Genomic DNA, 14,750 nt, shown 5'->3' on the forward strand with positions numbered 1-14,750 from the left:
AGGCAGCCTGGACAGTAGTCAGGACCTGTTCAGCTACAAGCTGAGCAAGTGAAGAATGGTGGTAGAATGTGCATTTGGATGTTTAAAAGCGCACTGGTGCAGTTCACTGACTCGGATAGACCTCAGCGAAAAGAATATTCCCATTGTTATTACTGCATGCTGTGCGCTCCACAATATCTGTGAGAGTAAGGGGTAGATGTTTATGGTGGGGTGGGAGGTTGAGGCAAATCTCCTGGTTGCTGATTACGCGCAGCCAGACACCAGGGCGGTTAGAAGAGTACAGCAGGGCACGGTGCGCATCAGAGAAGCTTTGAAAACCAGTTTCATGACTGGCCAGGCTATGGTGTGAAGGTTATGTTTGTTCCTCCTTGATGACCCCTCTGGTTCACTCTTCTTCCCTGTAAGCTAACCACCTTCCCCTCCCCCCTTCGATCACCGGTTGTAGAGGCAATAAAGTCATTGTTACTTCACATTCATGCATTCTTTATTAATTCATCACACAAATAGGGGGATAACTGCCAAGGTAGCCCGGGAGGGGTGGAGGAGGAGAGAAGCACTGGGTGGGGTGGGGGAGGAGATAAAGACAAGGACACACTGCACTTTAAAACTTTACAACTTATTGAAGGCCAGCCTTCTGTTGCTTGGGCAATCCTCTGGGGTGGAGTGGCTGGGTGGCCGGAGACCCCCCACCGTGTTCTTGGATATCTGGGTGAGGAGGCAATGGAACTTGGGGAGGAGTGCTGTTGGTTACACAGGGGCTATAGCGGCAGTCCTTTCCTGCAGCTCAACCATACGCTGGAGCATATCAGTTTGATGCTCCAGCAGCCGGAGCATTGACTCTTGCCTTCTGTCAGCAAGCTGACGCCACCTATCCTCTTCTGACATTGTCTGCCTCCATGCATTCTGCTGTGCTCTGTCAGGGTGGGAGGACATCTGGAGCTCTGAGAACATGTCATCCCGAGTGCGCCTTTTTCGCCTTCTAATCTTCACTAGCCTCTGCAAAGGAGAAACATTTGCAGCGGGTGGAGGAGAAGGAAGAGGTGGTAGTTAAAAAGACACATTTTAGAGAACAATGGGTACACTCTTTCATGTTAAATCTTGCTGTTCACATTACACAGCACGTGTTTTCGTTACAAGGTCGCATTTTTCCTCTTATACTGAGGGCCTGCCGGTTTGGTGTGAGAGATCACTCACGCAGTGCCAGGCAACAGAATTCGGCTTGCAGGCAGTCATGGTAAGCCAGTCTTTTGGCTTTTTTAACCTTCATAACATGTGGGAATGGTTTCAAACAGCAGTGCCCTCATTTCACATACCAAGCGGCCGTTGGGTTGGCCATTTAAAATGGGTTTGCAATGTAAAAGGAGGGGCTGTGGTATCCAGGTTAACGTGCAGTACAAACCCAACTAACCCCTCCTCCCTTCCCCCCCACACCCAATTCTCTGGGATGATCACTAACAGTGGGGAACATTTCTGTTCAGCAGAGCAGGAACGGGCACCTCTGAACGTGCCCTTAATAAAATCACCGTATTTCAACCAGGTGACCATGAATGATCTCACTCTCCTGAGGATAACAAAGAGAGATAAGGAATGGATATTGTCTGCATGCCAGCAAACACCGGGACTATACGCTGCCATGCTTTGTTATGCAATGATTCCAGACTATGTGCTACTGGCCTGGCGTGGTAAAGTGTCCTACCACGGACGACGGAATAAGGCAGCCCTCCCCAGAAACCTTTTGCAAAGGCTTTGGGAGTACATCAAGGAGAGCTTTCTGGAGATGTCCCTGGAGGATTTCCGCTCCATCCCCATACACATTAACAGACTTTTCCAGTAGCTGTACTGGTCGAATGCCAGGGCAAATTAATCATTAAACACGCTTGCTTTTAAACCATGTGTAATATTTACAAAGGTACACTCACCAGAGGTGCCTTGTGTGCCCTCAGGGTCTGGGAGCACGCTTTGGGTGGGTTCGGGAGTTACTGGTTCCAGGTCCAGGGTGAAAAACGTATCCTGGCTGTTGGGGAAACCGGTTTCTCCGCTTACTTGCTGTGAGCTATCTTCAATGTCTTCATCATCATCTTCCTCATCCCCAAAACCCGCTTCCGTGTTTTGTGATTCTCCATTGACGGAGTCAAAGCACAGGGTTGGGGTAGTGGTGGCTGCACCCGCTAGAATGGCATGCAGCTCAGCGTAGAAGTGGCATGTCTGCGGCTCTACGCCGGACCTTCCGTTTGCCTCTCTGGTTTTGTGGTAGGCTTGCCTTAGCTCCTTAATTTTCACGCGGCACTGCTGTGCGTCCCTATTATGGCCTCTGTCCTTCATGCCCTTTGAAACTTTTTCTAATGTTCTGGCATTTCGTTTACTGCTATGGAGTTCAGCTAGCACTGATTCGTCTCCCCATATGGCGAGCAGATCCCGTATCTCCCGTTCGGTCAGTGCTGGTGCTCTTTTGCGATCCTGGGACTCCATCATGGTTACCTGTACTGATGAGCTCTGCGTGTTCACCTGGGCTTTCCACCACGCTGGGCAAACAGGAAATTCAAAATTTCGCGGGCCTTTTCCTGTCTACCTGGCCAGTGCATCTGAGTTGAGAGTGCTGTCCAGAGCGGTCACAATGGAGCACTCTGGGATAGCTCCCCGAGGCCAATACCGTCGAATTGCGTCCCCACTACCCCAAATCTGACCCGGAAAGGCTGGTTTCAGCGCTAATCTCCTCATCGGAGGTGGATTAAAGAAATTGATTTAAAGAGCCCTTTAAGTCGAAAAAAAGGGCTTCGTCATGTGGACGGGTCCAGGCTTCAATCGAGGTAACGCTGCTAAATTCGACCTAACATCGTAGTAAGACCAGGCCTTAGATGGAATAAATGGGCCCAAAGAGTCAAAAGTGTTAACATGACCCTGTTTTACCAGGTTTGGGGTTTGGTATATGATGAGCTCAGCCTGCTTATTACTATGGTGAACACACCATTAAAAATCTTTTTCACCTTTTATTAAAGATATAGTTAAAGCATTTGAAATATAGCATAGTAAGTAAGGCTTTCATTTTACCAGTATCTCTTGTTCACGTTCTCTCTAGCTGGAGTAAGTCTAGAAGGAAAAAAACCCTTGTTTGATAGTCTCTTAGATGGTGATCACTGTCCTTTTTGGGGAACAGAGAAGAAGTTAGTTGGGGATGGGATGGAGCTGTTGTTAAAGTCTGATTCTGTTTATCAGGATGGCAAAGGCTCAATGGTGTCATGGTGGATCCAAAAAGATGATGGGGGTGGCACCCGGCAGCCTCAATGGTAAAGCTCGTTCCTTTCCTGTTCACCTGTCTTTCAGTCAGCTGCTTCTTTATTTTTTCCCCTCAAGAGTCTTTTCTTTTCAGGACCTCCAAAGGGAGTGATGAGCGTAATAGCCTGTCCCTTCACTAAATTGTTCACCAGTTAGACCTAATTTCTGACACACCAATTTTGATTCATTGATGTCCTGTGGCACACACTTCATATTAATCAGGCCTTCTCTTAATACAGTCCTTGAGTTATATTAGTTGGCCTTCTTGTTTGGTCTAATTCAGTCTCTCTCGCACCTTTTCCCATCAGTGTGTATTTATTATGGATTATTGTGACATTTTTATGAACTTTCACTCACTCCTTACAGTTAAGCTCACAATTAGGGTAAATTTGTTGTTTGGATGATCACAACAAGGCTCCATTGAGGACTACAGTTCCCAGAAGGCATTGCACCATCCTCTGCTTGCTTGCTTGCTTGTGATTCAGTGCCTCAGGAGTGGGAGGAGCTGCCTGAAGGGGGGAGGAGGGTTGCCTGGAGGAGCTGCCCGAGGGAGGGAGAGTGGCTGCCTGGAGGAGTTGTCCCTAGGAGGCTGAGGAGTGGAGAAGGAGCCATGAAGAAGGGGGGTGAGATTTCTGACAGTGACAGTGATGAGACAGTAGTGGAGGGCTCAGTAATTGAGAGTGACCTAGACGAAGAGGAGCTGCACACGAAGAGGTGATAAATATATATGTATAGGAGCAAGTGTGACTTAAAAAATGAGTGTTAATACATTTCTGGGACTTATGTGATGAGTTGAATGCTGCATCTGTGCCATGTAGGACTATCACCTTTGGAAACAAAAACAAAAAGCACAAAGAACAGTCCTGTGAGACTGGAATCTACCTAATATAAACCTGACTAAAATGGTTTTAGAATAGCCTTCCTAGATTCTTTGATAAATATCTATTTTAAAATTTTCTGCGACAGGTTAAAGTGTGAGGGGGAAAAAATCTCCATAGGTATTCCGGAACCCTTATATGGAATAGTGGCTTACTCTAGAAATAGTTCCATTGATTTTTATAGGACTACCTGAGAAACAATGTATTACTCAATGGGATAAAGGTATCAGAATCCAGCCCCCCAAAAATAAAATCAATGATAAAAGCATTGGTAAAATAAAAATACTGCAAATGTGGACATTTCTTTTATTTTTTAATTTCAGAATTCTCTTGATGTTCTCATTCAAACTGATACTTTGGTTACTGAGAAATTAAACCCGCTGAACAACATTGCCCTTACTCTGTATCTCCTAAGAAATGTTGACTAAAAATGTTTGGAAATTTGTAAAAACAGAGATGTATTCATGACTCACATCCTTCTATGCCAATTTGCAGCTTGATGCAGATTTTTACAACCAGGTTCTAAACTTTTGAAAAATAGTGTTTACCTTAAAAATGCTCTCACATAATTACAGTGGTATTTAATAAGTGATACTATAGGGAAGGAATGGAGTTAGAAATATTGGCTTTGGTTAATATTTTGTTGCTTGTGTTTGTACCTTTGGTAAGAGGATGATAGAACAATTTGTAGGGTTTTTTTTAATTTTTTTTAAAGGTTATCTTTTGTTAATAAGGAGGTATCTTTAACAACTGAAACCATCTTTGCTGCCGACATAAGAAGAGTAGATGGAGGTAAGAAATTGTTCTTTTTTCAGTAGACAATATATGTTGTTTTTCCTGAGACCTTTATTTCTTTGACTCTTTCTTAATTTTTAGGCGAAACAGTTTTGTACAGAATTTTTAAGCAGAATAATTTTGCATCTCTCTAATAAAATCTGAATAACAATTAGTTAATCTTTCAGGCTGAATTTTCAATATATTTCAAATATATACATTTAAAACATAAATTTGTTAGTGCTTATTTTCCTTCATTCTGCCAGTATGTTGTTACTTAGGGTACCTAGTTTAAGAAGAGCAGGGGTATGAATTTATTTTTTGTTAACTCTAAAGGCTTTCTAAGATAGCTCCTCAAAGTAAGGGGCATAAACAAGTATTTGATGGTGTGGCATAAAATTTTCACTGGGACCTGTCTGGGTTGCCTTCCATAATTCAGCCTCACTTAATCGCTTTTAAGTAATGTGGTGATCCCATACTCCTGTCAATAAAAACTTGACTGGCAAAGCAGAATTCTACTGCCTACCTTGCAAGTGTTTGAGCGTTCTGAACACAAAATACTAGTGTGCAGAACTCTACTCTGGCTTCTTATTTGTTTCTGGGTCCAATTCATGGTATTTTTGCCTATTTTTAAGACCCTGCATGGTTTGAAATCTGGCCCCTTGAGAGATTACCTCTCACCTTATATCTACTCATAGTAGTTAGGGGTCCGATTCCAAACCCCATTGAAGGCAATGGGAGTCTTTCTAAATGGCTAGGATTTTCTTGGTGTCAGTTATTGGAGCTGAATTCTGTGTGGTCTGGTGATAAAGTTTTGTCAGCAGAGAGGATCCTCACCTGAAAGAACTTGCTCCTTCTGGTCATCCACTGGAATTAGAGCTTCAGAGTACAGAGCTTTTGTTTGGCTCATTGTTAAGCTTTTGGTTTCTATTCAGCCCCTTGTAGTTAGCATGTTATTATTTGTGCTAATTTTTATCACATCAATTTCATGACAAGAAAATATGCGCTATAGTCAATCGAAGTTGATAAAATAATCAACAAAATAATCTGGATACCAATGTTGTGATTTTTGCAGTATAAGGGATAAAATTCAACAGAGATGCACTCTATATTACTCTAGAGCTGAGTTTTTCTCAGTATCATCATTCAGTAATTTTAATCTTCCCATCCCATTGATAATTAATGTGTAAAGATGAGTACTAAAGTTTGTTATGTGCATGAGGACACTGACTACAATTCCAGTTGTTAGAGAAAAAAAAAACTATTGTCAGAAATGAATCACACTGTCTGATGTGTAGCCCATGTTTCCTTAATATTGTCTGCAAAAGAATTAATAATTTTTTCCCTAAATTGTTTTCTTTTCAGTTCTTGCATCTGCCATATTGTGATTTTAGAATCTAGTTCAGAAGTGACCAGTGTGAAGGGGTGATTTATCAAATTATTTTTTCAGGCAGTTGGAATTTGCAGAAATTCCTTGAGTCTGTATAACAGTAGTGCAATAAAAGTGGCTTTAACTACCTATTTTTGTGTTTAGTTTTAGAAAACCTCTCCCCAGAGATTCAGCTTGTCTGTAAATTCAGTGATAATCTAAAAAATATGAAGCAAAAGAACGAGATAAATCCGGTATGTATAGAAATTACAGCTCCTCAGCTACACACATACTGCAATGAATAATAATTGGAGTAATTGTGCCTGATTGTGCCCCTCCCGCTTCTGTATGTGGAAAGAGCCAGAGTGTATGTAACTGAAAAGGGTTTTATGGAAGGAGGAGCACCAAATCTGCAGTATATACTTACCCCAGGAATGCACAGAAGAGTCTCCTCTGGAGTTTCATGGGAGGGCGGGCCTTGCTACAGTTTCAGGAGCAGGGCTGTAATTAGCCTGTAAGCTTACTGGATGTTCAAATTGGCAACCAGTTTTTTTCCACCTGCAGATGACAGGCTGACAGAATGAGTAGGAGGAAACTCTAGATTGATGTGATGGAGATTCCTGTCCTGTATATGAGCTTCTTTAGACTTACATAACTGGGAAAATATTTCCAGTTATGCCTGTATAGTTACATCAATGTAATCCCCTGAGTGAATGCTCTTATTCTGATATGAGAGACTTATTTTTAGTTTAGCTTAAACCCTTCCCAAGAGACATAAACTAAATCAGAAGAAGGAACTCTTATTCTAGAATAAGAGAGTCCTCACTGGAGGGGAGAGGAGTGTGTGTTATACAGGCATAACTATATTGATTTAAATTCACATTTTTAGGTTAAAAATACTTTCCAGTGTAGAGAAGGCCTTAGTTTAGGGAACAATTTGGGTACTATTAGTATTTTTCATAGTTGTTGTGATTGATGCTATTATTTCAGCCATTTCTGGAATAGCAGCCTATCCTCTTTAATTGGAAGATGCAGTTATTGTTACCAGAGGGAAGAAAGAGTGGTTAAAAATAATTGGGGATGGGAGTATTTGCTTCCAGGACTCAACTAAAGAGGGTGAATTTGAGGCAAGGAATATATTTAATTTGTACTTTGGTCATTTCACAAATAAAAGAGCTCAAGCTTAAGCATATACAATTTAATAATATAAGGTATATTTTCATTCTGACTGTATTTTGTCTTCCTTGACTTGGATTGAGAAAGTAGCCCATATGCCATAGTAATATTTTACATAGTAATCCGGTCTAGCAGAATTTGAAGTCTCACTGCTAACTGCTGTATTTAGGTCTTCCAAAACCACTGATAATAGGTGTATAATAATGCTGAAAAATTAAATCATTGAGTAGTTTATATTCACCAACTTGTTCACTTTTTTTCTCCCAGCTGGCTCATAAAATGAGTGAAACTGAACAATCTCAGTCTCTGCTCCGGTGAGTATAATATGCGCTGGACAAATTCCATTCAGGCAAACAGTAATTTCCCAGCAAAAAGCTTCCCTTGTAGCCTCGTTTGGATGGGATATTTTTTCCAGCCTTGAATTATAAAATAGTTTTACTGGTTGCTAATAAGCAGTTGTGTTAATGCCAGAGATCGCTTTATATCAGTGATGGGTGAAACCATTCCATTCTTGTGCCCATTCCTATATATTTATATGTAAGGATATATAACTGGGCATAACTGGAAAAAAATAAAGGAAAATTTAAGTTGTCAGAAAAAACATCCTGACACTGAGATTTATGAAACCATAGAATGGCCTATGCCATGGAATAACTTGTGGAAGCACCATCCCTTGGAGCAATTAACACTAGACAACACAAAATCCTAAAATCCGGTAGGGAATAATCTGTGTTGGGAAGAAAATAGGCTGGATGATCTAATACAGTGATACTCAGTGGTTCAGGAACCAAATTACCAATCAACATTACCCAAAAAAGCCATGGTAGTGTGAATTCATTGTTTCATTTACTATAGTACTATATACTCATTTAAAGAGTATGACAGGGGAAATATTTAGTTATATAATTCTTACAGCAGAATGACTGACCAAGTATTATTTTATCAACTACAATTGGTTAATAACATAGGAAAAACATCTTGATTTGTCAATAACTTAGATTGGTTAATAAATAAATCACACAGTGTTTTAATATCATGTGCTGCATAGAGCCACAGGAGACATGTTAAAGAGCCACTTGTGGCTTGCGAGCCTCAGTTTGAGTATCATTGATCTAACAGGTGTTTCAATATTATGAATTTATGATTATGGAAATCAGTTTGTAAGTACCATGAGATAATGGTTGGGTTTTTTTTAACTTGCTTTGTAAACAACAGCAAGTACATCTTTTTATATTTCCCATACTGTATCACGCCATTTGTCCCTTGAATCGAGTATCCTGTCTCTGGCAGTAGCCAGTACCTGATACTTCACCAACTCAGTAATGCACCTATCCAGTTGTTTTTGGTATATACTTGGCAGAAAAAGCTCATTCTTGATTGCTGCAGGCTTATGCCCTGAAGGATGCTTCCCTCTCTTACTACAGAATCTTGTGTATCTTTTTCTCTTCCCTGGGACCTAAACCAGAAAATCTGCTAATGCTAGATTAGCAGAGTTCATCTGGATGGGCTTGAGAAAGGGCCTTCATCTTTTATGATTTGGGCCTCATCCTTTAGCAGCACCCTTAGGAGTTCCATGGAAGGTTTTTAATGAGCTCCCAACCAAGTTCCTTAGAGTAGTTTCTTACCTTAGGCCTCCTGTTAAGTTTGTTCAATTTGGAGCCCAAACCTGATACTAAATGACTTCTGTTCTGAAACATTTGAGCCCATTCTCAACATTCAACTTTGTCTCCTGGCATAGAAAGTGGCCTTTCTAGTGTTGGTCTCCACAGCCTGGCAATTCAGGGAGCACCCAAATGTGACTTGTGGTACCCATGCCTCATTTTACACAAAGTGAAAATAGTTCTCCAAACATGCTCCAGTTTTCTCCTGCAGACGGCTCAGCCTTAGCTAGGAGATCCCTCTCCCCAACTTCTACCCACACCCAAAAGCCAGACTTGAAGTCTGGTGGCACTCCCTGCATGTCTGCTAAACTTAGTCTGATTTGCCTGAACTGAATAGGTCTGCAAATCCAAGTTCCTGTTCATCCTGTTCAAAGAACCTCACTAAAGGGCGTAGATACTGTATATCCTTTCCTGCAAGTTCAGACCTTCTATCTGCACTCCTCCTTCCTTGCAGATCTCTTCCGCTCAGACAGGCTTTGAGCGAACTGTACTTGAGTGGTGGCCATGTTGTTGGCATCGGCCAGGCCCTTTGCTGAGCGTGGTATGGCCTCAGTGGATGAATTCAGTAAGTTCTCTGGAAGTTCTCTTCCAGACTCCAGCAGGCTCTGACACATCTTCCTCCCTTGCTCTTCCAGTTTCTTCCCTACTGTCATTTTAGCCATGCCTATTTTAACATCTCTGTAGTTACTTTTCTCTTCTTTGGGTGTGGTCTGCAGGTCAGAATTAGCAATCCATATTGGTGGCTACCACATCACCAAAACTAATTTCTCTTGCAGCATTACTTGTTTTCTGTGATGTGGCAAAACCAGTATAAGCATCTACGTAGGATACCTCATGGAACAATCAGTCTTAAAGTAACTAGAAGCTCAACATAGTGTAAGCTGATCATATGTTTTCCCAGCTCTGGAAGTTCTCCACTGGTGAAGCTCCTGGCCACAAAAATCCTGCATCTGGTTGGGCTACTACCTGCCTACCTGGTTGATGAAGAGGACTCAACGATTTGGTCCCATTGGTATTGCACATTGTGACTGAATGCACCCCTGTATTCACACCCTACAGCAGTGGTCCCCAGACTTTTGAGGGTTGTGCCCCTTTTCCCTCTGTTCATGCCCCTCTGCCCCCCCCAAGGCGAGGACTGAAGCCGCAGCTCTGCGGTGGGGAACACAGACAGGGGTAAAGGGGATGAGGCTGGGGCCACAGCTGGGGGTGGGGCTGGTGCTGAAGCCAAGGCTGGGGGGCGGGGCCAGGAGCAGAGTCAGGAGTAGAGCCGCAGCCAGGCTCCCAGCTGGGTTCAGAACCGCACCGAGGCTGGGGACGGGAGTCAGGCATGGGGCTTGGGAGCCAGGGCCACGACTGGGGGCTGGGTGGTGCTTCTTCCCTGCTTCTGTGGGGGCTGGCCTGGCCCGCCACCTGGCCCTGAATGTTCCTCTGTGTTAACCTGGGGGGGGGGCACAATCCACAGTTTAGGGACCTCTGTCCTACACACTACTGTAATAATCTTTGTGTAATATATGCCTTGTGAGGTATTGTTTGAAAACTAATAACTCACTGATCAGTAATATCATGGTGAAATCTGTGTAGCAACATTATATGTAAAGTTATGAACATAAGCTGAAATTATGACCTAAATGTGTTTACCAGATAAGTCTGGGAAGAGGGTAAACCTGTTCCACAAAGACAAAGGACAAGCTAATGCCGATAGTCAGGTGTCCTGAAAGTTGATTGGCAATCATCTGTCAAGTGGTCATTCTTTGGCAATGAGCCAGAGGCAGGAACAGCTTGATCTGCAATTTAGCAAGCAGCAGTGTGGAATCTCTTTCATCATGAAATTCCATATTCCTCACAGCGGGAAGGAACTTTATCTAGGGGTAACCCTCAGGAAAATGCATTTCAAAAGGTGCCTGGACTATAAAAGCAAGGGGCAAAAGCACCCCAGATTCTTTCTCTCTCTCTCTCACCTAAGAAGACAGGAACCAGCCTTTGGACTTTGGGAGGGGTTCTGACCTGAGAATTTGGTCAGCAAGGTTGCTGGGGACATGTGGTAAGGATTTTATCTTGATCCAAGTCTAGTTTCAGTTTTAGCGACTAGAAAGCATTCTATCTTTATTTCTCTTGTAGCCATTTCTGACTTTAATATCTTGTACTTGTACTCACTTAAAATCTCTTTATAGTTAAACGAACTTGTTATTTTTTAATCAAAACTAATCCAGTGCTGTGTTTACACTGAATAAGTTGGTAATTAAAGTAGCAAACTGTTGTATGTTGACCCTTTACAAGGCTGAAAATTTTGTCCAAAGTACCAGAATGTGTATGGGTGGTGGGTGAAGCCCTGCTTTGGGGAGGCTAGCCTGCTGGCCGCGACTCTTCTGCCCGAGGCTGCACCCACCCGCACGCCGGAGCCCAAACCCCCCCGCCCCAATACCAAGCGGAGCCCCACAGCCTGCCCACCCCAGCCACACCAGGCTGCTGTCCCCTTCCCCCCACCCCCACCCCGCCAGTCCGGCCCCAATCACACCAGGCTGAGCCTCCGGCCCCGGCCAGCATCCCCCGCCCCCCATGGCTGGCCAGCCTCCCCTCCCATGGCCGGCCAGCCCCAGTGCACGGCCGAGCGAGCTGCCTCACTCCCCCGCCAGACCCTCCCGCCCACCACTGGCTCATCATGTTCCCTCCTCACTCTCCCGCCCCCAAGGAGGAGAGACACGGCGAGCAGCAGCAGGCAGGCAGCAACAGACGGTGGGGGCCTTGGGGAAGGGGCAGGGCCACTGCGGCCCAGGGTCCGGCGGCAGGTCGGCAGCAGCTGACCCAGGGAAGGCGTAGCCCATGAGAACGGGCAAAGTATTTTTGTGCATTGCTCCTTGAATGGCAAATTTTTAAAATTATATTTGTTTCTTTTTAGGGGTGCAGCATTTACTACAAAGATTTCTCAGCCTGGTCTTCCACTAAACGCCTCAGTAGGTAGAGAGCAAAATTACTCTGTAGGTATGTTTTATATTGTAAAAAACAACCTAAAATACAGTCTCTCTAAATTTGGCAGAAACAACTGAGAAACTGTAAATGAGTATACGTATAGATTTATTTAGGATATAGATATGTGACATTTGAGACCAGAGGGGCAGATTTTTAAAGGTACTTAGGTACCTAAAGAAGAATTAAATGGCTAAATCCACCATTTACATGCCCATGGTATTTTTAAATCCACTGGTCAGCTGTTGCCTAACCCTCCTGGGTGACTGTTTTCCTGCCAGTTGGCATTGAAATACCTAAGCCTTGGTGTCCTAAGTGCTGCCACTCCCCCACAGCAAATGGTTGTTGCTTTGTAACCCAGTAACTGTGGTCTGGAGCAAGGGTGAGTAAGGAATGGATGGGTGTCCATGAGCGTCCTAGTGGAGAAGATAGGAAAGGAGGGTGGGCAAGGTTTTGCTCAGATCAGTTGCAGGGTTGGGATAATGGCACCAGGACCCATCTGGGTCACTTTAGAAGTTTAGTGATGGTAGTTCTTACTTTCTTCCTGTATATTTGAGGGATTTTCATGTCTTTTTCCTATTAACATATTCTCTAAGGCCAGGACTAAATGAAGAGGCAGGACTTTTTCCTGTTCCTTCCACCCTCGTAGAAGATTGTCCCCTTGCATTCCTATAGCAACTGGGGATCCACTAAGCGCTTGAGTATATCCAGAGCATAAATTCAGGGTGCCATCAACCCAGCTAGATGATGAAAGCTATCTTTTATATGCTTGGGGATATTGTTGAAATTGACTTCCTCCAGGAGTTGCTGGGAACCGTCTGAGGCTATGGACAAAGGGACTTGGATTAGTGTGTGCTGGCGTGGCATGGAGTGCCTCCCTCCCTTTCTCAACATTTGCTCCTTCCCCACCCTCCAGAATGCTGACATGAAAGCATGGTGGGAAGCTCAGCTCACCACTGTTTCTGTCCTGTTCCTGTGGCTGTGGTTAGCTTTTGGCTGGGAGCAGGGAAGTGGAGTGTGTCTTATCAAGTGGCTAGGGTTCCTAGGAATGCTCAGGGGGACTCCAGAGGGAGGGGAATAAAAAGTATTTTCTCTTTTCCGGTGCTGTACTAGATAGTGGAAATGGCCGTGGAGCAGTCAGACGTGTGTAAGGGCCGGTCAGCCTCTCATCGCTTTGCAGAGTTCCAAGCTTGCCTTGCTTGAGTAAGAAGATGTCCAGTTAAGCAGGGCAGCACTCATTTCAGCTTTTTAAAGTTCCGTATGTAGCTGCTTAGATGGTCCCCATCTAAGTGAATAGGGAGAAAAGTATCTAACTGGCACCTATCCTGGCTCTCAAAATTCCGCTAGGTGGTGAACCCTGTGGGAGACATGCTGAGTGGGACAGTGCCTAAGCAGGGGCAGCATTACAGATTTTGGAAGCGGGATCCAACTTTAACTGTTATTCCAGGGGCGTGAAAGCTCTAGTTTTTTGGCAGATAACTTAGCAATTAACTGACAGGAGCCCTGTATCTAATTCCTATATAAAAAAAGAAAATGAAATAAATATTAGACCCATTCAGCTCTAATACTCGCATGTTCTCACGTCTTGTGGCAAGTCACTTAAGGGACACTGGTTAGGTTTAAAATTTTAATGTATATTCTTACATTGTTACTAACTCTGTGGGGAGAGAGACCCCGTCATGACTCCTGGGTTCTATCTCAGCTCTGAGAGGGGAGTGAGGTCTAGTGCAGGGGTGGGCAAACTTTTTGGCCCACGGGCCACATATGGGTATGAAAATAGTATGGCAGGCCATGAATGCTCATGAAATTGGGGGTTGGGGTGCGGGAGAGGGTGAGGGCTCTGAGGTGGGGCCAGAAATTAGGAGTTCAGGGTGTGGGAAGGGGCTTTGGATGGGGGTGGGGGTTGGGGTGCTGGGGGGGGGGTGAGGGCTTCAGCTGGGAGTGTGAGCTCTGGGGTGGGGCAGGAAATGAGGGGTTGGGGATGCAGGAGGGTGCTCTGGGCTCAGAGGGCAGGAGGGCGATTAGGGAAGGGGGTTGGGGTACAAGAGGGAGTCAGGGGTGCAGGCTCCGGACAGCACTTATCTCAATCAGCTCCCAGAAGCAGCAGCATGTCCCCCTTCTGGCTCCTACACATTCCCAGATTCTGGCAAACAGAGGTGAGGGATATGCATAACATGGTGTTGGATCCCTGCACACTCTGGCTAATAGCTGTTGTTGGACCTATCCTCCATAAACGTATATAGTTCTTAGTGGAACCCTGCTTTAGTTTTGTTCTTCACAACTCCCCCAGCAAAGAGTTCCACAGGTTGTCTGTGAAGAAAGACTTTATTTTGTTTGTTTTAAATCTGCTGCCTATTAATTTCATTAGGTGACCCTTGTTCTTGTATTATGTGAAGGAATAAATAACATTTCCTTATTCAATTTTTCCACACCATTCATGATTTTATAGACCTCTATCATACCCCGCCTTAGTCATCTCTTTTCCAGGCTGAAAAGTCCCAGTCTTTTTAATCTCTGCTGATACGGAAGGTGTTCCATACCCCTAATCATTTCTGTTGCCCTTCTTCAGGGCCGGCTCTAGGCACCAGCAAAGCAAACAGGTGCTTGGGGCGGCGAATTTGCAGGGGCGCAAGGATCCAGCATGGGAGCTGAGAA

At 44.2% G+C, this 14,750-nt stretch overlaps 1 protein-coding gene across 1 annotated transcript in view; it reads left to right on the forward strand.

Moving 5' to 3' along the window:
- Positions 1–3,807: 3,807 nt before the first annotated feature.
- The window catches only part of ANKRD31 (ankyrin repeat domain 31), a 120,024-nt gene continuing 109,081 nt past the window's right edge, over positions 3,808–14,750 (forward strand). Inside the window, exons 1-5 of the mRNA XM_034773229.1 lie at positions 3,808–3,987; positions 4,867–4,943; positions 6,460–6,548; positions 7,738–7,784; positions 12,028–12,110. Coding sequence (XP_034629120.1) covers positions 3,884–3,987; positions 4,867–4,943; positions 6,460–6,548; positions 7,738–7,784; positions 12,028–12,110 — 400 coding nt within the window. The 5' untranslated portion in view covers positions 3,808–3,883. The remainder of the gene's footprint in view (positions 3,988–4,866; positions 4,944–6,459; positions 6,549–7,737; positions 7,785–12,027; positions 12,111–14,750) is intronic.

This window comes from Trachemys scripta, chromosome 6 (genome assembly GCF_013100865.1).
Source record: "Trachemys scripta elegans isolate TJP31775 chromosome 6, CAS_Tse_1.0, whole genome shotgun sequence".
Lineage (NCBI taxonomy): Eukaryota > Metazoa > Chordata > Testudines > Emydidae > Trachemys > Trachemys scripta.